General features: G+C 37.7%; 1 protein-coding gene and 1 non-coding gene across 2 annotated transcripts; both read right to left on the minus strand.

Annotated features, from left to right (window-relative positions):
* Positions 1 to 496: 496 nt before the first annotated feature.
* Positions 497 to 603, minus strand: LOC132650512 (U6 spliceosomal RNA). The gene has a single exon (XR_009588862.1). It is a non-coding gene; the product is annotated as a U6 spliceosomal RNA (small nuclear RNA).
* Positions 604 to 752: 149 nt separating this feature from the next.
* Positions 753 to 27,520, minus strand: LOC110566936 (vomeronasal type-2 receptor 116-like). The gene is made up of 6 exons (XM_021664856.2): positions 27,312 to 27,520; positions 19,737 to 20,028; positions 18,579 to 19,385; positions 17,247 to 17,474; positions 14,702 to 14,825; positions 753 to 1,691 (listed from the first exon to the last, which is right to left on the minus strand). The coding sequence occupies exons 1-6, from the start codon at positions 27,518 to 27,520 to the stop codon at positions 760 to 762; spliced, it is 2,592 nt and encodes an 863-aa protein (XP_021520531.1). The 3' UTR covers positions 753 to 759.
* Positions 27,521 to 27,777: the final 257 nt, after the last annotated feature.

Genomic DNA, 27,777 nt, shown 5'->3' on the forward strand with positions numbered 1-27,777 from the left:
AGATTCTGTGAGGTACTGAGAAGAATGTATATTCTTTTGTGTTGGATGAAATGTTCTATTGAAAATTGTTAGGTCCATTTGATTTAGGATGTCTGTTTCATTATTTCTCTGTTTGGTTTCTGTATTGACCATCTGTCCATTGATGAGAGTGGGATGATGAAGTCTCCCACTATTAACTTGTTGGGTTTGATGTGTGATTTACATTAGTAATATTTATTATATGAATATGGGTGCCCTTGTATTTGGGGCATATGTATTCAAAATTGAGATATAAAGTTGGTATACTTTCTTTTGATGACAATGAAGTGTCCTTCCCCACCTCTTTTCATTAATTTTTGTTGAAAGTCTATTTTACTAGTTACCAGATAGCTACTCCAGCTTTCTTCTTGTTTTTGTTTTTTGTTTTTCTTTTTCCTAGAAAATCTTTTTCCAGTCCTTTACTCTGAGGTAATGTCTATCATTCCTGTATCCAGCAGATTGAAGGATCCTGTTTTCAAAAAATATGGGATGCTTCACAAATTTACAAACCTTCCTTGTAGATGGGGCATACAAATCTTCTGTGTATTATTTCAATTTTAGTATACGTGCTGCCAAAGCTAGCACACTTTATTGAAATTAAATGAAGAATTATGAACCAACAAAATCACATCTTAGTATAAGAGATAAAGACATGGTGTGACACTGAAGAAGAGATTAAGCATGTTGGGACACTTGCTTCATCCATTGTATTGAATTTACTAACACAGAATAATTTAATTTTTAATTACATTTGAAATGAATATTTCTTTTTGAGGGGTTTTTGTGCCTGATGTCAAGAAAACAGTTCTTTTCTGGCCTTATCAAAATGATGTAGCATTTGGGGGCAAAGATCAAACCAAGGAGTGCTGAACTGGAAGCCAAGACAGAGAAGACTTCCATAGCCACCATGACCTTTCCCTTTGTGCTGTGGTAGACAGGGAGGAAAGTGATCCACACACAGAAGAATACCTGCATGCTGAATGACAGAAACTTGGCTTCATTGAATGTGTCAGGCAGATTCCTGGACAAGAAGGCCATGGTGTAGCTTCCAAGTGCCAAGGAGCAGAGGTATCCCAGGACACAGTGGAAAGCAACTGCTGAACCCTTGTTGCATACAATTATGATGTGGGCATGTTCTGCATGAGCATCTTGATCAACGAAGGGTGGAGAGATAAACAACCAGACTCCACAGAGAATAAATTGGATCAGTGTGCAGAAAGGAATGATGAAATTAGGGGCTCTTGATACCATTAACCACCTCACCAATCTAGCTGGAACAGTGACCTTGAATGCAATAACCACTGTGATAGCTTTGGCCAACACTGTGGAGAGAGCCACAGTGAACAAAATCCCAAACGCTGTCTGCTGCATGATGCAGGTGGCTGTGTCGGGCTTTCCAATAAAGAGCAAGGTACTGAGGAAACAGAGGATGAGTGTCAAGAGCAGCGTGTAGCTGAGAGCCCGATTATTGGCCTTGACAATGGCTGTATCCCTGTGTTTCACAAAGACCACTAGGACCGCAGCTGTGAGTGCAGAGAAGCACAGTGCTGTGGTGGTGAGAGCCATCCCCAAGGGGTCTTCATAGGCCAAAAAGCTCACAGTTTTCTCGAGACAGTGGTTCTTCTTTGGGTCTGCATAGTGACTTTCTGGACACTTCACACACTGGTCCATATCTGTTCAGAAATGAAGTGTCTGTGATTCAATCCTCAGGTACTCCCCTTCCCCCTAAGCTGTTACTCAAACTTGGCTCATTGAAATGTTTCTTGACTCACCCTCCTTTATTGTTTCAGAAACATATATTTAAATACTCTATGAATCGTTTCAAATCTATAAAACCATCTTTACCTATGGTGAGAAAAATCAAAGAAGCTCAATGCTATTCCTCTGTGTAGGTTGTATCTGTATTATAAGTCATAAGATTACCGAATTATAGTGTATAATTCTAATTGGATTCTTACAAACTCTTGTAAAAATAATCTCTAAATCTGGTCATGTATCTTGTACAATATGGTCAACAGTGTTTGTAATTAATTAACAAAATTAATTAACAAAAATGTTCTCAAATATGAGACTCACATTTACTTATTTTCTCATAATCCAATAATAGTCTAGTTTGTTTCATACTCTTAGTCATTTTATCATAAAACATACCATTTTTTCTTAAAGCTTAAATTCTATACTACTAATATGTTGTTATATTTAGCTACAGAAAATTTTAACATATGGTGAGAGAATTTTTGTAATATTTCTAGTCATTCAAAAAGAAAATCTGAATACTTTGCTCCTAAACATTTGTGTCTTTTTTTCTTGACTTAAAAACATATACACCTCTGTTTTTAATGCCATATTTCTATTACATACATCAAACCTTTGTGAATTTCTGACAACCAAGACCACATCAATGGATTTTCTCACGTTTAATATTTCAGTTAAATATTTATCAAGTGTATTTTCAGGACAATAAAATCTCTGTTTTATTCTCTTGTTCGTTTTTCTTTTCTCAAGATATTTTCTCAACTGTTTTCAAAATTCACAGCTTATTTGTTTGCTTCTGTTATGAGTGATTTCTTGTTGATTTTCTATATGTACAATGTATGCTTTAGGCATAGAATTCTATCTCTTACTTAAGCTACATGATATGTGATTATTAACTAATTCATATAAAATAGCACTTCTTTCTAAAATAGGCTTTTCTTATTCTTTAATAATGAATCAGTGAATCTTTGAATTTTTATTTTTATCATGTGTTTACCATACTTTGATTTATGTATTGTTTCAAAATATAGTCATTAAGAGAAAACTGTGAATGATTTAGTATATTCATAACTGAAGTGCTCCTACTTTGTGCATATTGAATATATTTATGGACACACAATGTAGCTAAAATGCACAGGAGGAATATTTATCAAAGAGTATTTCATTCCTGGTACTATAAGCCCACATGAAATTTCATGATTGGGGGGACAGAGGTAATATCATATAAGGAGGAACTCGATGCTGCTATTCAGCTTACTTTACTTATTGTCAAACAATCTTCTATTTTTTTGTGTTTACACACATTGCAAAGTAACACTCTCCTTCTTACTCAAAGAAGCCTTTTCACAGTGATCTGTGCTGACTGCCAAGAAGTGGGAGTGTGGATTTTCCTGAGTAGTTTTGCTTTAATCCCCATTAAGAAACAAGGACTTCTAAAGCATCTGCTCCAACACTCAAGAAAAGTTATGGAAATGAATGTAAAATGGACATAAAGTGAAGACAGTGAATTGCCTGCTTCCAGGCTACACATGTATTGCATTAACAATTATATCGACAAATAAGGATAAGTTTGCTGGTTGGTTCGGTTAAGTATGAGCTGAAGAAAAGGGATTGTCTTCCTTTCCCTGTTATATTATGTCCTGCAAAGACACCCAAATAAATGACAAGTTAAAAATTTTACTTGTGTAACAGTTGATGAGTACACTATCTTCCAAGGTATAATCTGAATTAAATGGTCATGCAGATGACCATGATGAAACCTAATAAAAAATATGAAACTGTTAAAGGGACAGTTAAGGATGAATGTTGACAAGTGTTGATAGGGGGAGCATACCTGCAATGTATTGAATACATCTGGAAAATTGTAAAGGAGTAAACTTGACACAATAAGCCAAATGGAAGCCATGCCTGCCAGAAAACCAGATGGACTGCCTGCAACATTCTTCTCTCTTGTTCCTCCAGACCCCATTCCTCAATCACATCCTTAGTGGTTCAACAGAACACCTGCTGCAAACTCTCTTGCTCCCTGTCCACATTTTCTCTGGATTCCACAGACATCCTTGTCCTATTTTACTTCTCCCCACTCTTAGCTGTATCCTAGCATCCAACTCCAACAGGAAGATCTTGGGAAAGCAGTGGTCATTCCCTCCAGAAAACCAGCTAGGCTGCCCACAGACTTCTCTTCTTTCTTTGAATTCCCATGCTCCAAAGCAGACCAGCCTTGGCAGCTTTCCATGCACCTCTTATCTCCTGTGGTTTACACAAATCTTCCCCCACTATCCTTTCTCTCCTTGCTTTTTGTTATATCTCAGATCCCATCTCAGTCAGGTAGGGCAATAAGAAGTCTAAAGCAAACCTATGTTTTTTAAAGAATAAGAGAGGGAGGACTCTTGCTAAAATGCTCAATTCCTACCCAGAAAGGCAAAGAGGCTGGACATCAGAAGAAGGAGAAAAGAGGGAACAAGTCAGAAGCCTGACACAGAGGACCTCTAAAAGTTCTGCCCTGCAGACCATCAATGTAGATGGTGAGACTTATGGACAATGTTTGGGCAGAGGGCAGGGAATCTTAGGAAAGAAGTGGGAAACAATAAGATCTGGAGAGGACAGGAACTCCATAAGGAGAGCAAAAGAACCAAAATGTCTAAGCACAGGGGTCTTTCCTGAGACTGATATTCCAACCAAGGGCTGTGCATGGAGATAACCTAAGACCCCTGCACAGATATAGCCCATGGTAGTTCAGTATCCAATTGGGTTCCATTGTAATAGGAACAGGGACTGACTCTGACATGAGCTGATTAGCCTGCTCTTTAATTACCTCCCCCTGAGGGGGAAGCAGCATTACCAGGCCACAGAGGAAGACAATGCAGCCACTCCTGATGAGACCTAATTGACTAGGATCAGAAGGAAGGAAAAGAAGTCTTCCCTATCAGTGGATTTGGGGAGGGGCATGCATGTAGAGGGTGGAGGAAGGGAGAGATTGGAATGGGAGGAGGGAGAGAACCATGGGGGGGATACAAAGTGAATAAAGTGTAATTTATAAAGAAAAAAAGAATATTTTAAATCACAAAAATAAATTATTACTACTAATAATGAAAAATGCAATCAATTCAATTTTACCAATAAAGAGGAGCCATATGCTGTTGAAATCCTTTCAGTTCAGGGAAGCAGAGACAGTACCCAGCTGACCTTTCTACACAGCCTACATTCCAGATGGAAACTAACCTTTCATACTCAGCTCATGTGCCAAAAGAAGCCCCTTATCCATTCTGTTTTTGCCTTTTCATGAAAGGATGCCATTTTCTGCTTTATTTATCTATCTATTTATTTATTTATTTATTTATTTATTTATTTATTTATTTTTCACCATACGTTCTTGTAATCCTATCATTTCTCCCCTCCCAGTTCCTCCCTTCCTCTCTTCCCCTTTCCCTACCCTTTTTCTCAAAAACAGAAATTTCTCCTTCCTCCCCTCACAGCTCATCAAACTGTATCAGGACTGAGCATGTCCTCTTCCACTGAAGCCTGGCAAGTCTGTCCTGCAAAGTGATCAAAATGGTGGCAAGTGAGTCCATGTTCAATGGCATCTCCATTTTCCTTAATAGAGGACCCACATGAGGCCTAAGCTGCATATCTACTACATCTTTGTAGGGAGCCAAGGTCCAGTTATTGCATGTTTTTTTGTTTTTTTTTTTTTTTTTTTTGATTGAAGCTTCTTCTCAGCAGGCAACTCTGGGCCCTGGTTTTTCAGCTCTGTTTGTCTTCTTGTGGCGCTCCTGTCACTCTCAGGCCCTTTTTTCTTTCTTCTCACTTTCCCCCAAGACTTCATACACATTGCCCTACGTTTGGTTGTGAGTATTGACATCTGTTTGGAGATGCTGCTAGGCAGAGCCTGTCAGAGGACAACTCTGTCAGGCTGTGGTCTCCAAGTTTATCAGAGCTTCCTTCATAGTGTCAGGGTTTGGCACTCTCTGATAGGATGAGTCTGGTTGGGCCAGGCATTGGATAGGCATTCCCTCAAACTCTGCTCTATTGTTATCCCTGCAAATCTTGTAAGGGATGGGGTGAAATTTTGGGTCACAAATTTTGTGCATGGGTTGATGTTCTCCTCCCCAAATGGAATTCTACTACTCAGTTATTAAAACCAAAGAAATAATGAAATTTGCAGGCAAATGGATGCAACTAAAAAAGAACATCCTGAGTGAGGTAACCCAGACACAGAAAGACACATATAGTATGTTCTCACTTATAAGTAGATTTTAGCCATAGTACACAGAAACTATACTATGTGGCACAGACCCAAAGACAATAAGGAGCATTGAGGACTCACAGGTGGATGCAAAAATCTCACTCAGAAGGGAGATAGAACAGACATAGAGAATGTTTGAAGACAGGGAACAATGTAGGAGACAGACAAAAAGAGTTAAGAGGGTAGAGATTAGACTTGGGGAGAACGAGAGTGAGAAGACAGAATGCTGGTAGACAAAATAGAAAAGAGGGTAGGTGTTTCTCTGTGACAAGCTGGAGTTCTAAAACTGTGTAGGCTCTTTGGAGGATATGGTATGTACTCAAACAAAAACTCCTAGTAGTACAGCTCATAGAGACAGAAGAGGACACCTACTAACTGGTCTAGTCTCTTCTCCATTCTTAAATATCCTACAACTTGAAGTCCTTTTTTTGTGTTTAATCCCCGTCAGCTGGTTTCTTTTTCTACCTCTTGACCTAGGGTTAACTTTATATAATCCTGTTTACAAAAAGCTCCTGGAATAAAATGTATGTGCTAAGGCTGAACCGCACTAGAAGTACTTTTACAGTACACAGAAAGCTCTAGCGTCAAAAATTGAGCCACATTTAAAAACAGATTTTGTTTTTCATATTTCTGAAACTTAGCATTCATGATTGGATTCAATATCCTGCAACACAGACCCACACACTGCCACTTCTTAGGACATCTAATTCCCCCCAGTCTCATTTCCAGTGGTATACCAGACATTGTTCCCCATTCTTCTCTGACTCCATCCATTACAGATCACAAGGACTTTCTCCTCCAAATTTCCTTCCCCCTACTCATTCTAGAATGGCATCCCCATAATCAGGAGGCATTCCCTGTGAACACACCAGTTGAGCAAGCAAGTAAAACGGGCAATACACAGCCCCTACACTCTCTAAAATCCAAAGAGACAACAAAAGCCAAGGAACAAAACAGTCACTTAACATAGACAAGTATCTAGAAATCCTTTCCTAGACATATAAGCACCCCATACCAAGATGCCTAGATGATGGCATAACAACAAAATCAATAACAACCAAGGCAACATGTCTACACTACCACTCAGGTATGCTAAAACAGTAGACACTGAACATTCCAACATAGCTGATACACCAGTAAAAGACCTTAATATGAACTTTGTAACGATGGTAGAGGTCCTTAAAGAGAAATAGAATAAATCCCATGAAACAATCAATGCAAACACAAACAAAAAGTTGGAGAAAATGGCCAAATCTCTCAAAGAAAGCCAAGAAATCTCAAACAGCTGAAGAAAACAAAAGTGTAAAAGAACTGAAAATGCTTTTTCGGCATCTAAGGAGATGATCATGTGTTTTTTCTCCTTCAGTTTGTTTATGTAGTGGATTACATTGATGGATTTCCGTATGTTGAACCACCCTTGCATGCCTGGGATGAAGCCTACTTGGTCATGGTGGATGATATCTTTGATGTGTTCTTGGATTCGGTTTGCAAGTATTTTATTGAGTATTTTTGCGTCAATGTTCATAAGAGAGATAGGCCTAAAGTTCTCTTTTTTTGTTGGGTCTTTGTGTGGTTTAGGTATTAAGGTGACTGTGGCTTCATAGAATGAGTTTGGTAGTGTTCCTTCTGTTTCTATTTTGTGGAATAGCTTGAGGAGAATTGGAGTTAGCACTTCTTTGAAGGTCTTGTAGAATTCTGCGCTGAAGCCATCTGGTCCAGGGCTTTTTTTGGAGGGGAGACTGTTAATGACTGCTTCGATTTCCTTGGGAGATATAGGGCTATTCAGTCTTTCTACCTGATCTTGACTTAGTTTTGGTAGATGGAATCTTTCAAGAAAATTATCCATTTCATTTAGATTCTCAAATTTTGTGGCATATAGGCTTTTGTAGTATGACCTAATAATTGTTTGGATTTCCTCAATGTCTGTGGTTATGTCCCCATTTTCATTTCTGATTTTGCTGATCTGGATAGTTTCTCTCTGCATTTTAGTTAGTTTGGCTAAGGGTTTGTCTATCTTGTTGATTTTCTCAAAGAACCAGCTTTTTGTTTCATTGATTCTTTGGATAGTTTTATTTGTTTCTAGTTGATTGATTTCAGCCCTTAGTTTGATTATCTCCAGCCATCTGCTCCTCTTGGGTGTATCTGCTTCTTTTTTTTCTAGGGTTTTCAGTTGGGCCATTAAGTTGTTTGTATGTGATGTTACGAATTTCTTCTTGCCGGCACTTAGTGCTATAAATTTTCCTCTGAGCACTGCTTTCAATGTGTCCCATAAATTTGGGTATGTTGTGCCTTCCTTTTCATTGAATTCTAGGAAGACTTTAATTTCTTCAACACCCATTCATGTTTAAAGTCTCGGACAGATCAGGGATACAAGGCACATACCTAAATATAGTAAAGGCAATATATAGCAAGCCTATAGCTAACATCAAACTCAATGGAGAGAAACTTAAATCAATCCCACTGAAATCAGGGACAAGACAAGGCTGCCCATTGTCTCCAATATCTCTTCAACATAGTACTTGAAGTCCTAGCCAGAGCAATAAGACAACTAAAGGAGATCAAGGGGATACAAATCGGAAAGGAAGAGGTCAAAGTATCACTATTTGCAGATGATATGATAGTATACATGAGCGACCCCAAAAATTCAACCAGAGAACTCCTTCAGCTGATAAACACCTTCAGCAAAGTGGCAGGATACAAAATCAACTCAAAAAAAATCAGAAGCCCTCCTATATACCAAAGACAAAAAGGCTGAGAAAGAAATTAGGGAAACAACACCCTTCACAATAGCCACTAATAACATAAAGTACCTTGGGGTGACTCTAACCAAGTAAGTGAAAGACCTGTTTGAGAAAAACTTCAAGTCTCTGAAGAAAGAAATCGAAGAAGATATCAGAAGATGGAAAGATCTCCCGTGCTCATGGATTGGTAGGATTAACATTGTGAAAATGGCCATACTGCCAAAAGCAATCTACAGATTCAATGCAATTCCCATCAAAATACCAACTCAATTCTTTACAGACCTTGAAAAAAAGATTCTCAGCTTCATATGGAGAAACAAAAAACCCAGAATCTCCAAAACGATCCTGTACGACAACAGATCATCTGGAGGTATCTCCATTCCTGATGTCAAGCTGTACTACAGGGCAATAGTAATAAAAACTGCATGGTATTGGCATAGAAACAGAAAGGAGGATCAATGGAACCGCATAAAAGACCCAGAAATAAATCCACACACCTATGAATACTCGATATTCGACAAAGAAGCCAATTCCATTCAATGGAAAAAAGACAGCATCTTCAACAAATGGTGCTGGACCAACTGGATGTCTACATGCAGAAAAATGAAAATAGATCCATATTTATCACCCTGCACAAAACTAAAGTCAAAGTGGATCAAGGACCTCAACATAAAACCAGATACCCTAAATCAATTGGAAAAAAAAGTGGGGAACAGCCTAGAACTCATTGGCACAGGAGACAACTTCCTGAACAGAACACCAACAGCACAGGCTCTAAGAGCAATAATCAATAAATGGGACCTCATGAAACTGAAAAGTTTCTGTAAAGCAAAGGATACTGTCATCAAAACAAAACGACTGCCTACAGATTGGGAAAGAATCTTCACTAACCCTTTATCTGACAGAGGACTAATATCCAGTATATACAAAGAACTAAAGAAGCTGAAAAGCAGCAATCCAAGTAATCCAATTAAAAAATGGGGAACAGAGCTAAACAGAGAATTCTCGACATAGGAATATCGAATGGCAGAAAAACACTTAAAGAAATGCTCATCCTCATTAGCCATCAGGGAAATGCAAATCAAAACGACCCTGAGATATCACCTTACACCCATCAGAATGGCCAAGATGAAAAACTCAAGCGATAACACATGCTGGAGAGGTTGTGGAGAAAGGGGAACCCTCCTCCACTGCTGGTGGGAATGTAAACTGGTACAACCACTCTGGAAAACTATCTGGCACTTCCTAAGACAAATAGGAATAGTGATTCCTCCAGACCCAGCTATACCACTGCTAGGCATATACCCAAAGTTTGTTCAAGTACACAAAAAGGACACTTGCTCAACCATGTTTATAGCAGCTCTATTTGTAATAGCCAGAACCTGGAAACAACCCAGATGTCCATCAACGCTGGAATGGGTACAGAAATTGTGGTATTTTTATACAATGGAATACTACTCAGCAATCAAAAAGGAGGAAATCATGTAATTTGCAGGCAAATGGTGGGATCTAGAAAAGATCATTCTGAGTGAAATATCCCAGAAGGAGAAAGACAAACATGGGATATACTCACTTATATAGACCTATAAGATATGATAAACATAATGAAATCTATACACCTAAAAAAGATAATCAATTGAGTGGACATGGGGTAAGATGATCAATCCTCATTTAGAAAGACAGATGGGATGTGCATTGAACGTATGACAGGAGTCTACTGAGCGCATCTGAAAGACTCTTACTAGCAGTGTTTTCAAAGCAAAGACTCATGACCAAACCTTTGGCAGAGTACAGAGAATCATAAGAAAGAAGGGGAGTTAGTCTGATGGGGAAAGGATAGGAGCTCCACAAGGACCAAATATATCTGGGCACAGGGTCTTTTCTGAGACTGACATTCAACCAAGGACCATGTATGGATATAACCTAGAACCTCCACTCAGATGTACCCTGTGGTAGCTCAGTAACCAATTGGTTTCCCAAAGTGAGGGGAACAGGGACTATTTCTAACAGGAACTCAATGACTGGCTCTTTGGTCTCCCCACCCCCGAAGGGAGGAGCAGTCCTGTTAGGCCACAGAGGAGGGCTTTGCAGCCAGTCCTGAAGATACCTGATAAAACAGGATCAGATGAATGGGGAGGAGGTCCCCCCTATCAGTGGACTTGGAAAGGGGCACGGTGGAGATGAGGGAGGGAGGGAGGGACTGGGAGGGAATGAGGGATCGGGACACGGCTGGGATACAGAGTTAATAAAATGTAACTGATAAAAAAAATAAAAAATAAAAAATAAAAAAAATAAAAAAACAACTGAAAAAAAAAAGAACTGAAAATGGAAATAAAATCAATAAAGGGAATATAAATGGAGGAAATTCTGGGAACAAGAAACAGAGGAAGAGGAAACTACAATTAAGATATCTTGTATGAAAAACAATTGTTTTCAATAAAAATCAAAATAGTCAATAAAGTTGAAACAAATTAATGAAGTGTTTATGGAATGACTGGAGAGGAGAAAAAATAACAATGGGATTATAAAATTGTAGTATAAACTTTAAAAGAAGAAATAGCAAAAATGAAAAAAAACACATTATTTGAGCAGAAGCAGAGGTCCAAAATGAGCACCAGATTACACAAAGAGATATATCTAGATGTGAAACTCCCAAGAACTTAAAAGAAACTCCACAGATCTAAAATCACAAGTCTACCTTAGTACAGTAATAATGATTGACTTCATTGCAGCACTTCTAACAAAAAGGGCCCTAGAGAACTCCCAACAACTTAGGCTATTGCCAAAGATATTTGTTGCTCTCCACAAACAGAGGATAGGCGAAATTCTGACATCCCATTTTTCATCTTTAAGAATGCTTAAGAACAAAAATATATTTATCTGCTCATAATGGCAAGGATGTAGAGTAGGAACTCTCCTTCCTTACTGGTAGGATGGAAAACTGGTACGAGGAGCACATTGTAATCTATGAGCTATTTTTCTCAGAATGATTCATCTTTACCACTCTTGGGAATATACACAAAGGATGCTTCATCCTACCACAGGGTCGCTTTATTAACCATGTTCACTGCTGCGCTATTCACAAATCCAGAAACTAGAAACAACCTAGATGTCCCTCAACAGAAGAATGAATAAAGCTTATATGATACATTCTTATATGATGGCCTCTAAATAAGCTGTTTAAAAATGACACTGTGAAATTTTCAGGCAAATGGATGGAGATAGAAAAGATTATCTGGAGTGAGGTTAGCCTAATGAAGTCCTATTGAAATCTCCTAATGAAGTCTCCAAATAGTGGGGGGACAGAAACCCAACTGGCCATCTCTTGTCAAATAATGCAGTTTCAAGTACCAGGATGGGTTCCATGATCTTGCACTGTTGCCTAAAAAGATGAAATGGAAATCCCAAGAAAACTAGGCTGCTGCCAAGACAAGAGGTTTTCCTGAATAACCTGACATCAAGGCCCTACAGTGGAAGACAATACAACAAAGCAACTCATTAAACATGAAGAGGTTAAAATGGTGCTATGTAGAACCTTCACTCTCCAGGTTCTAACTGTTTATTACAGAGAATGGTACTTTTAAGTTGCAAACAGATGTGTGTTTACACCAACGCAACTTCCAAATTTTGGTATATAACCAGCCTTGTCTACAGAATATGCTAGGTAATTAATTGTGGCACCAACCTTGAGGGAATAACCAACCAATGTCTGTTTATGCTCATGAATCTCTCCATGAGATGATACAAATTCCTGATACTATTTGAGCGACCAAGGACCAGAGACTTGATAACACAGAGACCTTTGGTCAAACCAATGTTATTGTTCGAAAAAAATGATGTTGGATTACATTCTGCAATACTCACAGATTAGTGCCTTATTCAGTGTAAAAAACCAGAAATCAAAGAGCCCACACTTTTCTTTATCAGGTCCACTGCACATATACTAGAGCTTCCAGTTTATCACTTTTATTGTACTCCTGAAAGTGTAAACAAGTGAGTCTCTGATTCCTGTGCCCTCTCTTGGGGCTTTTAATTTTCTGTTGACCTGTCTTCTCCAACTTTGATATGATGGGTTTTATTTTACCTATTTACATGTTAATTTCTTATGTTTTGTTATCATTTCTCAGAAGCCCGTTAAATTTCTAGTGAGACACAGATAAGAAGTGGATCTGGATGAGAGAGAAGGTAAGGGAAAACTGAGAGAAGCAGAGGAAGGGGAAATTTATTTGTATTATATTATGTGAGAATGAGTCTATATTTAGAGAAAGGGAGGTAGATTAAAAAGAACAAATGATAGGAAAAGATCTATTTGCAGTATGATATCTTATCATAAAGATAAAATACATGTACTTGGGAAATCAAACCCAACTCTTCAGTCACCTGCAGTGTTGAAAAACACTTGTACTAAGAATAAACATAAATGGGATGTGAGAAATCCAAGCCTTAAGTGAATCATAAATGTGACCATAAAGAAATGAGACTCAAAACACTGTGTCTATTCTGGAAAGGAATAGACTGTTAATATTCTTTAGGGAAGAATATTTGCAATGGATCAGCAATGTAAGTCAAGGATGCCTTTAATGTCTAGAGTGTTTTATCTATGTATCTATCATCTATGTATCTATGTATGCATATGTCTAATGTCTATCTATCTAAGAAAAAAATTAACAAAAATATGGAAACTGATCTTTTTTCCTTTGGTGTCTGTATGTGAATCAAGGGCAAACTGTGACTATTCTAATTATCCAAAAACCTACAAGCAGAAACTACATTGTTAAGATACAGACAGTGAAATATGGAAACAGTGAATAAAGAAGGGATGAGGCAAACAATTAAAACACAGGGGAATTTTTAGGTTTCAGAAATACTCTGGATAGACATAGGAAGGCTACCTAAGGAGTCCAGAAATGTAGTCTTTTAGCCCATCGCTGATGTTGTAAAAGAATATTAATCAGTAAATATAGGCTTCCTACTTACTTATAATATTTCTGGTAATAATTATATTTTGTTGGAATGATGTTCCAACAAAAAATTGAAAGGGACAAGATAGATGAGAAGAGAAAAGAAAAATAGTAGGCATTTTTATTTCCCCTTGAAAAGTTAACTGGATTTTCCCCAGTTTCTTGCTTTTTGCTGTTTATTGTTTTTATGTATGTGTATATAGATAGATAGATAGGTAGGTAGATAGATAGATAGATAGATAGATAGATAGATGAGAGAGATTTATGATAATGATAAATGTATGCTATATATATATACTGACAAATGTATTTATGAATATTTCTGTTCTTTCTACATGAGTCTTAGTATCTGCTTTGATACACTGCTAGGTAGAGTTTTTCAGGGGCCCTCTGAGGTAGGCTCCTGTCCTGTTACTTGTTTTCTCCTATGTCCAATGCACCTCCCATTTGTCTTTCTAAGTGAGGATTGATCATCTTACCCTGGGTCTTCTTTCTTGCTTATCTTCTTTAGGTGTATAGATTTCATTATGTTTATTATATCTTATAGGACTATATGAGTGAGTATATACCATGTGTGTCTTTCTCCTTCTGGGATACCTCACTCAGAATGATATTTTCTAGATCCAACCATTTGCCTGCAAATTTCATTATTTCCTCGTTTTTGATTGCTGAGTAATAGTCCACTGTGTAAAAATACCACAATTTCTGTATCCATTCCTCCATTGAGGGGCACCTGGATTGATTCCAGGTTCTGGCTATTACAAGTAAAGCTGCTATAAACATGGTTGAGCAAATGTCTTTCTACATGTAACCTGTAACTCTAAAATATAGATCCTTGAGAAATAAAAATGCAATTACATAGTTAAAAAAAAAAAGAAAAGAAAACAGTTTATATATTTTCTCCATTCCGGTACCATTTGCTTAGGCGTTGCAGATAACCTTTGTAGAGATAGGAAAATCCTCTGTAAGCCTGTATTTACCTGTCTCATTTGAAATCTCGTTTTCTGCACAAGGAGTGCAATCAAAGCAGCAGACAGCCTTGCCTTCCTGGGCGGCTTTCCTGAATCCTGGCCTACAGTTCTCACTGCACACAGACTGAGGAATCTGAGGGAAATAAAAGTTGTTAGCAAATGCTCAGTCTTTTGTGAAAAATCCAAGTAAGCAGAGTATTTCTGAGTATCACTGAATAGTAAATTTTCAAATGATTACACATACGATTGAAAACATTGGGTTTTGGTATTGCTGATTTTGGCAGTTTTGGGGCTACGTAGACCACATGTTTAAATCTTGGCACAATACATAAAGCTGCTGATAAGAGTAGGTCATTAAAGTAATGTTCTAGAAAGTCACAGTATGGCTCCAGAAAGCTGTCTGTATATTTGCTAATAGGGTGAACTTTTATATCCAATGTGGTTGTGAAGGCTGAGAACTTGACAGGCTTGGCTTCATCATGGAAACAAATCTTTGGGCAGTTCTGTGAAGAATTTAATGTGAGGTGGAAAGACACACCACAAAATGAGGCCAATATTTCATTGGCTACTATCACAAATAGAATAAAAAGAATATAGAAAGGGAACAACTACATTCTTTAATCTCTGATTATGTTCTGTGAATTTCATATCTTCATCTAATTTGTCTCCTAAAACATACTTTTCCTAACACGATCTACTTCATTCGCACATTGTCAGCCATGCTCAGTGTTCTCTTTTTTTTTTACTTCTTTTTTTTATTTTTTTTATCAGTTACATTTTATTAACTCTGTATCCCAGCCGTGTCCCGATCCCTCATTCCCTCCCAGTCCCTCCCTCCCTCCCTCATCTCCACCGTGCCCCTTTCCAAGTCCACTGATACGGGGGGACATCCTCCCCATTCATCTGATCCTGTTTTATCAGGTATCTTCAGGACTGGCTGCAAAGCCCTCCTCTGTGGCCTAACAGGACTGCTCCTCCCTTCGGGGGTGGGGAGACCAAAGAGCCAGTCATTGAGTTCCTGTTAGAAATAGTCCCTGTTCCCCTCACTTTGGGAAACCAATTGGTTACTGAGATACCACAGGCTACATCTGAGTGGAGGTTCTAGGTTATATCCATACATGGTCCTTGGTTGAATGTCAGTCTCAGAAAAGACCCTGTGCCCAGATATATTTGGTCCTTGTGGAGCTCCTATCCTTTCCCCATCAGACTAACTCCCCTTCTTTCTTATGATTCCCTGTACTCTGCCAAAGGTTTGGTCATGCGTCTTTGCTTTGAAAACAATGCTAGTTAGAGTCTTTCAGATGCGCTCAGTAGACTCCTGTCATACGTTCAATGCACATCCCATCTGTCTTTCTAAATGAGGATTGATCATCTTACCCCATGTCCACTCAATTGATTATCTTTTTTAGGTGTATAGATTTCATTATGTTTATCATATCTTATAGGTCTATATAAGTGAGTATATCCCATGTTTGTCTTTCTCAGTGTTCTCTCTTAGTTGCTTTTCTAAAATATTTACAAGCAAACCAAATATCACAATATCACACACACACACACACACACACACACACACACACACACACATCATGCAATTCTACTTTTGGAGTGGCTGGCAAAACAAAACGGCACATTTTCTCTCACTGAATTTTATTAGGCTGCATAATAAAATAACTTCCTTTTAATGTTTGGAGGCAATGACAAAATCTAACAGACACTCTGTTTATAAGAACTTCTTGAGATTCTACCCACCAGGGTATCAAAGGAGATAATGAGACTCATAGCCAAACTTTGGGCAGAGTGCAGTGAAACTTATGGAAGAAGAAAGAGATAGAAAATCCTGGAGGGGAAAGGAACTCCACAAGGAGACCAACAGAGTCAAAAACCTGGGCTCAGATGGACCTGCAAAGACTGATACTCCAACCAAGGACCATGCACGGACATGACTTAGACCCCCTGCTCAGAGGAAGCCCATAGACTGTTCAGTTTCCAAGTAGGATCCCTAGTAAGGGGTCACTGGACTGTCTCTGACATGAACTCATTAGCTCGATTTATGATTAACTCCCTCTTGGCGGAGGGTTGTGCAGCCTTGCCAGGATACAGTGGAAGATGATGCAGCCAGCTTTAATGACACCTGATAGGCTAGGGACAGATAGAAGGGGAGGAGTTTCTTCCCTATCAGGTGCCTAAAGAAAGGGCATAGAGAGAAAATAGGGAGAGTGGGTGAGATTAGAAGGAGATGATGGAGGAGGCTACATCAGGGCTACAAAGTGAATAAATTGTAATAGATAGATAGATAGATAGATAGATAGATAGATAGATAGATAGATAAAAGAAAAAAGAACTGCACGAGCTTTAATCAAAAGTAAAAATAAACTACTGTATTGTTCAGAGGCAGGGAAAAGGAAAGTAGTCTATATAGGCTGTAATTATGGGCAATTTCTTAGTGGTAGTTAAATATTGTTTGGTCCTGAATGACAGTCCAAGGATCATTACATCCTGAAAATTATTTTCCATTTCATGAAAAATCAAAGCAATGAGAAGAATCACATCTCACCTTTGTAAAGCTTGTAGGCCATTGAATCAACTGCTCAGATAAAGACAACTGTTGACTCTGGGGAGCATATAGAGAAAAGTTTCCTACTTTGACCTTTAATCCAAAACCCTTTGGAAAATTCCAAAAGTTGAGAATATCATACACTGAGTCTAAGTTTCTTCCCTCATCCATTTCTGTGTGACTGCTCACATGACTTTCCAGAAGTGTGTTCTTTAGGAAAGGGTGGAGCTACAAGAGATTCAGAAACATATGTTCAAATGCATCTCAGATAATAAGTAATACAATGAAATCTCAGTGTTGTTAACCCCTCATGATAAAAAGCAAATTGGAAGTAGTCATCAAATGAATGATTCTTGGATTGAAATGCATTAAGTTTTGAAAAACACATTCTGTTCCAGAGATATTCTTGTACAAAGCACAGCTAAGACAGCAGGTTATGTAAATTGAGATCATTTACATTGCTTTAAAAAGCTAACCAATGTTCGGAATATATTTAGAGATTCCATTCTTCAAATGAGGGCCCTGAAGTCTAAAATTCACTTTAAGGTGATCCTTCATTTCTTAACCCTATGATAGTGCTCAGATGTGTTCCAAACATTAAGGATTTACTTCACCTAGGTTTGCTCTGCCTAGTACAAATGGGAAAGCCCCACTTTTCACAGTGCCGAGATTATGAAGAAGACTGTGAGGCAACTTGTTATATGAATGTAATATTGACTTTTCTTTTTCTTTGTTTTTTTTGCCATGATGTTTACAAAGGACATTTACTTAGGATTTTGTACTGCCCTCTAGACAGGAAAACACATATTCGCCATTGCTTAAGAAAACATTTAAAACCTATAATGCCCAAATTTAGTCACATTACTGATATTACAACACACAAGAAGGGATATTACCTGACAGGGAATGAACTCCTTTTCTCTTCCATATATTTAGAGCTTCAATTCTTCAAATGAGGGCCCTGAAGTCTGAAGTTCACTTAAAATGATCCTTCATTTCATAACCTACTTCCTAACTCATTTAATTCACCTACTTCTGCTCTGAAGAATACAGATGGGAAAGCCCCACTCTTTAAGGTGCAGAGATTATAAAGAAGACTGTGAGGTAACTTGTCATATGAATTTGATATTGACTTTTGTTTGTTCTTTGTTCCTGGTATGTTATTTTCAAAGGATATTTACTTAGGATTTTGTACTGCCGCCTAGACAGAGAAACAAATATTCTCCCTTGCTTATGACAACATACAGAAAACTTATGATACCTAATTTGAGTGACTTAGAAAACAATAAAAATGTCACATTGCTCATCTTACCACACAAGAAGTGATACTACCTTCCAGGGGAAGAATTCCATTTCTTTTCCATTACCATATGATTGTATCTGTATTTGCTGAAGGTTCATCTCGTGGAGACTGTAGGCCACAGCATACACAGCATTGTATATATTGTAGCCCTCTTCACTCATGGTTGGGTCAAAAATGTGTCTGGGCAGTAACTCCAAAGAAGCGTTAGGTTGGCAGTTTTCCAAAAGTTGACAGTCAAGGTCAGAAAATGAACACTTGAAGAACAAATACCAAAACTTAGGAAGATAAGTGTCTTCAGGATATTTGTAGGGATTAACTGTTTGAATAAAATTTGTAAACTCAACCATCTCTTTATGATGATGTGTAAAAATGAGACTTCCATGAATTGAGTCTATCATGAAATAATCAGCATGTCTCATAGCATCCCACTGAGAGTTTAAGACCCAGACTTTCCATGTCATAAACAGGTGTCCAACGTGTTTCATTAATCCTTGTGAAGATACAATGTCCCCATATATAACTATCACATTTGCTGAGGATTCCTGAATCTCCTCCATATTTTTCCATAATTCATTGGAAAGTGAATTCATGGTGTCAGAGATCAGTTTCAAAAAGGCTATGCAGATGCCATTACTCTCCATATCTTTTCTCAAGTCTGACAGCATCTGATTCCCTCTGTGGTCATCTGGGAGGATCAGGCCAACCCAGGACCATCTGAAATGAAGCAGCAAAGAGACTATGGCAAGTGAAAGATATGTGTTCTTGGGAGCGATCTGATAGAGAGAATTAATCTGTCCTTTGGCATTCAAGGTAGAATCAAAAGGCCCAAAAGAGAGCTGTAAAAAAAAAATGAAATTGGAAATAAGAGGAAGAACATTAGCATCCAACAACATCTCAGACCTGAGTCAACAGATCAAAACATTTGGGTTGAATTTTGGATTTTCTTATTTTAAGAGTAAAGCCCAATACAGAGTTTTCCACAAAAAAATTGCTGACAGAAGTAGCTAGTCTCATCCTCCTCTCCTTCCTTTTTTATTTCAAGTAACAGAAATGTGGTACTATCATCAAGAACCTACATATTTTCCTTTCATAGCTGGTTAGTTCAAGGGCCCCAATTTTACATTTTCAGACACCAGCAATTTCAACAAAGGATGCCTGACTCCTCATTCCAACACCATATGCCTCACCTGAGGTATTTTGTAGAGTGTTAACAGTGTCCCAATGTACACAGATGTTGCCCACGATGTTCCTGTGAGAGCAGCAGCTAATTTTTTCTTCTGTCCACACTCATAATTACATGGGGGTTTGTTTATACCTGTGATCCAATGAATGGCTCCGAAAAGAACACCCTGTTCAGAAAATCCAATACTATGTAGATGAAAGCCCAAAGTTGTATTGGGTAGAAGTTGAGGATTTCTGTTGATCTCCTCAATGGCAAATACCAGGGCCAGAACAAAGTGGTAATTCTTAAGCGTATACCTGCATGGGTTTCACAAGATTACACAGGAAGAAGAAATTGACCATACAAACTTCATATTTAATGCAAGAAATTTTAAAATTCAAGTGCCAATATTTCTATAAAATCACTATCTTACTATCTTCTCATGAATGACTGGAATTACAGTGGGCATTTTAACTATATAGCATTAGCTAAGATTCCACGGTGTTAACCCTCATTAGCTACAGTCTCAGGAACTGTAATTTAATATTATATTATTTATTTTCTTTTATTTTTATATTTGGAAAATAAGTAATTGTTCATGAATAAGGTTTATGAGTGTCAGTCACTATAAATGGAAGACATCAAGGGTCAGTCCAAACTGGGCCCATAATTTTACACAGTATCTCTTAATCACTTTTTAAAATTATTGACAGACTGACTGACATATTTGATTGATTGACACAGAGTCTGACCATAAAGCACTTGCTGGCCTGGAACATGTTAACATTAACCCCACCTGGCCTTGAAATCACTAAGTTTCTTTCTGCATCCCCTGCTCCTGAGCTTTGAAGAAGAGAGAGTAGCACACCAAGTGACCCCATATGTTCTTGATTGTGCTCAGCAAATAAACCTGGCACAAGGGCTAACAAATTTGTAGAGAGTTAACTCTCCCAGTTTCTACCCTTTATATGATCACTGGATAACAAGAACACATTCAATTCTTGGGAGTTCTGAAATCAGGTCCTCACACTTGAACCTACGGTGTTTTACCTTATAAGGCAAGCCTTGATTTGTCTACTAATAAAACAGTGAGGACAGAATTCTCAATCTTAATAATCTCAAATCCCCCCACACAAAAAGACAGTATTTCATTTTAGTGTTAAAATGTCCTGTTCACAATGCTGTATTCTTTTTTTTTTTTTTTTTTTTGGTGTTCTTTTTTTTTTTTTTTTTCAATGCAGTTTATTCAGGAACCTTGAACAATCCTCGGACCCTGGGGAAAGCCAGCCCACAGCTTAAATAGCCTCTGGGTAGCCAACCCAGGCGTGCCACGTGGGCAATGCAGATAGGTCCACATACATGGAAGCAAGCCAGATCCTCGGCCTTAGCCAAATGTGGAGTTGTTCGTGACAGAGAGCACTCACCATCGGGAAGGTGGAATTCTTAAGATTAAATTTAGTAAATTGTTTTTCAGTTGTCTATAGAAATACTTGGTATTAAGACATTTTCAGGTGTTCATAGAAAAGCAATATTTATTACTTTTGGAAAGATCTATAGAGAAAGAGAATGTTTCTACACTAAACATAACCGCAAAAAGAGATTCAGCATATCTTTACATGTGGAATTTTAGTCAGAGTTCTGGCCTTTTATTCACATCCTTTTATGGTTTTCTTTTTGTCTTTGTGTCATTTTGTATTTTCCATCAGATGTTTGCATCTTTGATACTTTGTGCTTCTCTACTCCTTTTCAAAAACTTTTATTGCCCCTTTAGCATAGCTGCTGGTCTGCCCAATAACTGGTATGCATGCAAGTTCAAAGAAAAGTGTATTTTTCTTTCCTCCTCAATAGCTCTATTCTAGACTGCTGCTGAGATTTACAGATTATATGCCATTGTGCTTTTTTTTTAATCCTCATAGATTTGTCTAGAATTTTCACACAAAATGAAACAAAAGAAATCACTTAGTATATATCATAATACAACAAATAAAGAAGGATGCACTTATGTTTAGCAGGTTGAAATTATGAAAAACCCCAAACTTAGGAGCACTGTGACAGACTACAAAGACTGAAGTAGGAATACAGACACTAGCAACGGAAGTATTTTAATTAAAGTTCTATTAGAAAGACTCTTATTTGAAAAAAAAAAAAAAAAAAACAGCAAGCACCACAATTACCTAGACCAGAAAACTGTATGACTCTGTGAACTTGTATACAATTAATATAATTATTCTGAATTCTATTAAGAAAGTCAAATACAGATCTTCTGTCCTCTTGCCCTTGTTCTCCCCAGTTCGGTTCTCCATCCTCTTAACTCTCTGTGACTCTTCTCCTAACTAGTTCCCTCTCTGCAGCCACTACCTCCGTCTATTCTACTCCCCTTCTGAGTGAGAATAATGTATCATCATTTACATCCTCCTTGTTACTTATCTTTTTTATGTACCTTATAATGTGATTATGAAGCACGGAGGAGAAGTCAGAAGGACTGTAGAGAGAAAAAGAACCTGAGGGTGGGGTATCTCTATGATAAGCTTGCGACCTAAGTCTGGATAGGCTCCTGGGAGGATATGATGAGGATTCAATCAGAGGCACCTAGTATCAGAGGCCATAGAGACTGAAGGGGATGCCCTTTAATTAGACTAGTCTCAGCTAAGGGAGGGGAACACCAATATTCCCACAAATACATTGACCCCAAGTTTTTCCTGCCTACAAGGTTTGCAAGGATAAAGATAAAACAGATAGAAGAAATATTAAGAGAATTTCCAAAAAATCCCTGGCCCAACCTAAAACGCACACTATCAGAGAGTGCCAACCCCTGAGACTATGAGGTATATTCTGCTATATTTGCAATACAGGAGGAGCCTGACAGAATTGTCCTCTGAGAGGAAAAGATGGAGGGAAGGTAAAAGGACCTAAGAGTAACAGGAGCTCCACAAGAAGCCAAACAGGGTCAACTAGGCAGAACCCAGAAGGGCTTGCTGAGACTGAAGCATCAACCAAGGTTCATGCATAAAGTGACCTAGGTCTCCTACAAAGATTAGCAAGCAGATAGGCAGCTTGGATCTCATGTGAGTCCTCTAGTAAGGGAAGTGGGGACTGCATTGGATACAGACTCACTTGCTCTTTGATCACTTTTCCCACGTGGGAATGCATTACAAGGCCAAAAGAGAAGAGTAACATTCTTAGTCCTGATGAAACTTGATGAGCTGGGTGGAATTGAAAGGAAGCTTGACTATTCTGAGAAAAAGGAAAGGGGGAAAGGGGATGGAGTGTGGAACTGGAAGGAGAGGGGGATAGGGTTACAATAAGGATGCAAAAAAACAGTATATATTTCATATTCATTATCTAGAATATATATTAGCAAGTAAAATATTTGACCCTGCAAATTTGATGGTAAGAGTTAACTGATGAGTGCACTAGATACTCAAATTACAGAACATGGTGAAATCTAGCTGGTACTCACCTGGATGCTTTTTCTCTCCTGGTTAGATTCATGATGCTGAAAGGTGCAATGTATGCCACTAAATAAAACAAAAGTAGTCATCTCTCTCACTCATCTGTGAACCACAAAGGAACCAGTACTCACTTATCTTATACCACATGCCTTCTGGTACAAAAATGGCATACATGTTACATGAGGAACAAACTTTTGTCTCATTTACTATAAGATCCACTCCTTAGATCCTATATGGTGGGCAGTATAAAACTGGCCTGAGTCTGTGACTAGTTGCATCATAGAACCCAAAGGAAAATTTAATACTGTTATTCTGCTAAGTCAATAAGTATGAAATGAACTTCTAATGATTTATTGTACCCATGGATTAGTACATTGCTCTGCCTTCATCTGCAGTAGATGTCAAATAATACAGAAACCATGAGTGATCATGGTACAGGTAATATTACCCATGAGGTGTTCATCCATAAATGAGGCTTACATATAACACCCCTGCCAGCAAGCCTGAGGGATCATGGGTGAAGAGAATTGAAAAGAATGTAAGGGTTGGAGGCTACAAATGACCTCAAGAAAACAATAGTTTCTGTCTACCACAGATTAGTTGCCCCTTTGAACTCACAGTTATTATAAAAGCATATACAAGAAGATGTATACTCAAACAAAACCAAATATCAGCATGGAGAGGGAGATGGCCATGAAAAATCACCCTTAGGTTTGATGCTTCTAAGATCTGATTTTTACTGGATGGATATAGCCCTTATGGATAAGTCCCCTATCAGTGGACTTAGAGAGGAGCAGGGAGGAGATGAGTGAGAGAGTGTGGGATTGGTAGGGAATGAGAGAAGGGGCTACAGGTGGAATACAAAGTAAATAAACTGTAATTATTTAAAAAATAATTTAATTTAAAAATCAGGGAAAAATTTATGATTTCAACATTAAATATTTCAAGCTTTACTGCAGAGTAACAGTAATAAAATCTACATGGTGCTAGAATAGATACAGACTGTTAGATCAATGGAATTGAATTGGAGACCCAGAAATAAATCCACACACCTACAGAGAGGTGATTATGATAAAGAAGCCAAAACCATATAATAGATCTTCAATAAATTGTGCTGGATTTCTACATGTAGAAAAACACAAATAGAAGCTCATTTATCACACTGCACAAAACTCAAGTCTAAAAGGGTCAAGGACCTTAACATAAAAAAAAGTCACACAAAATCTATTAGAAGAGAAAGTGGGGAAGAGCCTTGAACTCATTTTTATAGGAGACAACTTCCTGTACAGAACACCAACAGCTCAGGTTCTAAGATTAACAATTAATAAAAGGTATGTCTAGAAACTAAAAACCTTCTCTAAGGCAAAGAACACTGTTAACAGGCCAAAACAGCAGCCTACAGTTTGGGAAAAGTTCTTCACTGACCCTAACTCTGATAAAGGGCTAACATCATATATATTGCTGTACTTTAAGAACCAGCTATACCATTCCACTCCTGGGCATATACACAAGAGATACTCTATCATACAAAAACATTTGCTCAAATGTGTTCATAGCAGCTGTTTTTGACAGGCACTGTCTTGCCTGATTTTCCAACACTTCCACCTGGCAGGGCTGCCTTGCCTGGCCACTGTGGTGGAGGGAGCACTTAGTCCTGATAGACCTGATGTGCTGGGATGGCCAGGCTCTCCTTTTCTGAGGAGGCAAGGAAGGGGGATACAGGAAAGAAGGTAGGAGTGTGGGACTTGGAGCAAAAGAGGGAGGAGATATTATTGGGACATAGTGTTAAGAAATGAATTAAAAAAGATACTCAGAACTATTTACTTATACAGTTAGCGTAGAGAAAAAAATGAACCATTATAAAACTAAATAATCTCTTAACCCATTGGCTTATAAAACGTTTAATCTAGGAAGTTCTGAATTCACAACTATTTCTGTAAGTAAGAGTTTGAAATAAATGGTAGAACACTCCCCATCCTGCTGACAATGACTGCCATCAGCACTCACTTCAGCACTTGCATTTGCACTCACTCACAATGCAAAATCCATTACAACTTGATGGGTTAGTGTTGTGTTTCTGGTTGTGCTGGAAAATACCTCTGTGTCTTACATCTCCTTTGTCCTGAGAAAAGAAAAACTAGCAAATACAACCCAATTTTGAATTAAAAGAACAATCTGGAGATGACAAAAGATCAGTGGACGCAGAAGAGCAGACACCAAAATTGTACTGTTCAAGCAGATGAATGAAGTCCAGACATATGATAGTCCTCCATGAAAGGATTTAGAGGACACTCAGGGGCCAATCTGACTATGTACAAGAAAAGACCACAGGCCTGCTGTTCACAGAATTGGAGAGCTAAATTACAAGGCTACCAGCAAGAGCAAAGAAATTTGCTCAGGATCAAGATAGAGTTAAGGGAGAAACCATTTTCACTGCTAATACTCAGAAAGATAAAAATGAATAAGGACATTCAAGGATGATTTTTAGACAATGCAGCAATGTTCTAGAAAACTTGCAGTTGCTCTATTTTACCTGTTTTCCCCAGAAAAATATAATTTAAATATTTTAAGTTTATTCAAAAATATGATTGGGCATTGCATTGAATAAGATAATATTATTAAACTTTTATAATAAAAATACTGTTTTCATGTCATGAACTACTTTGATTTCATTTTTGACTTGTAAAAAATTGAGTAATTTTTACAGGATACAATCCTTTCGTTCATCATGGACAAGCAAGACACTCATGGCACATGTAACTGCAAGTATAATCTTTTCCCATATGGGATTGTTGCTACATGATAAGGAGAAAAGATGTATAGTTGTGCCTGAGCCACTGAAAGTAGAGAGCAGAAGGAGAGTAACAAGTGGCATTTTTTTTTTATAATGAAGTAAAAGGTGTCCACCCAACAACAAATGTTCCCAGTCTGCTGGGACAAATTTGTGATTTTAGCTGAGATAAAATATGATCTTTTAATGATTAAATCTACCTCGAATTACTGCATCAAGATCTGAATTATTGCCTTAGATATGAAATTTTAGATATGTACTCATCTATGCTGTTAGTTTTAAAGTAATTTTGTTACCACTGCAAAATATTTTAAGCATTTTTATATCTGAACGTATTTGTTCCTCCACTATTCTTGATGTTTGATTTAACACCCCACCAACATTTTAAGAAATATTAAGTAATGCCACACTAAACACAATTTACCTTCACAACTATATTTTATTTTGTAAATTTTTACCTATTGTCTTCTTACTGATTTCTCAAGTGTTCAGATATTTGCAAGGTTCATTGCTTTACTTTAGAGTCGTTTTTAATTAATTCGTACAAATCTAGACTGTCTTTATGGTATGAGCACAGTTTATTTTCGCTATAAAGACACATACTTGAATATTTGTCACTAATTTTCAAGGAAACTATGCTTACAGGACATCATCCCTTAATTTTCATATTTCAGAAAAAAATAGGAAAAAATAAAACAAAACATCTTTAAGTGACCACCCTCAAAGAAAGAGCATCCTAGTGAGCACACAAATATGAATGGGAAAAAGCAATGGAAACATATATGGCAAAAAGGTAACCATTTACCATCAGTCTCAGCATATGAAGGACGAGCAACGAAACATTGAATTGGGGAATAAATAGACAAACAAAGACATGTGTTGAGAAGAAATGTGATCCCCAAGTTTAATTGTGACAGTCTTGTTGAGAAATCAGCTGCATTAACACAGTCAATCCTTGTCACTCAAGCATCATTCTAGGTACTCAGAGAACTCTGCATTCAGTGACATCATCTCTTCTCACAAGAGCACATCTGAACTTAAAGAAAGTACAGAGGTACCATTCATACTTACATTGAATAATCCACACTCTGAAATCATAACACTGAAAATATTAAATACATCTGGCATTGCAAGAATGTAAAATATATACCATGAAACTGCAATATCATATGAGTGAGAAAAGCAAAATGAATAAAACCAAAATTATCACTTTTACTTTGAAAGAGGAAAGGAAGAGAAAATATACTTAAAAAGATTTGAGAGTGAGAAAGTGATTGTTGATAACAGAGCAATTTTAATCCATACATTCTTTAAAACACAAGAAATCTGAACTCTGAAAATCAATAACTTTACTTACTGTATGTGAAGGTCCCGGGAAAAGTATGTGTACTTTGTATTAGGAATATTGTCGCTTCTATAGTAAACATGAAGGGGGAAAAATGCACCAATCATTACATCTCCTCCACGGTGAAAACTTTGTTTGATTCTTACATAGCAGTCATTGTCAGTAAAGGTATACACAAGGTTCGGAATATACAGGAGCCCAGCAATAAAGATCCAGAACATCTTATTGACACACATGTATGTCCAGCAAAAGACTGGTGGATACATATCTAAGGATGTCCATCAGGTATATATTAAACTCAAGTGTTTGTGAACATGTGTGCTTCTCAATTTGTTAATGAGCACAGCTGTCACACTTATGACCCCAAGTTCTTCTTGAAACTTCCTCCACTGCAATTGAGAGTTCTGAAACTCTTCCCTTAGGCTCTGCATCTGAGGCCCTGTGTTCTGCTTGAAAAACAAGTAGGAAAAATATGTTT

Source organism: Meriones unguiculatus (genome assembly GCF_030254825.1).
Source record: "Meriones unguiculatus strain TT.TT164.6M chromosome 13 unlocalized genomic scaffold, Bangor_MerUng_6.1 Chr13, whole genome shotgun sequence".
NCBI classification, from domain to species: domain Eukaryota; kingdom Metazoa; phylum Chordata; class Mammalia; order Rodentia; family Muridae; genus Meriones; species Meriones unguiculatus.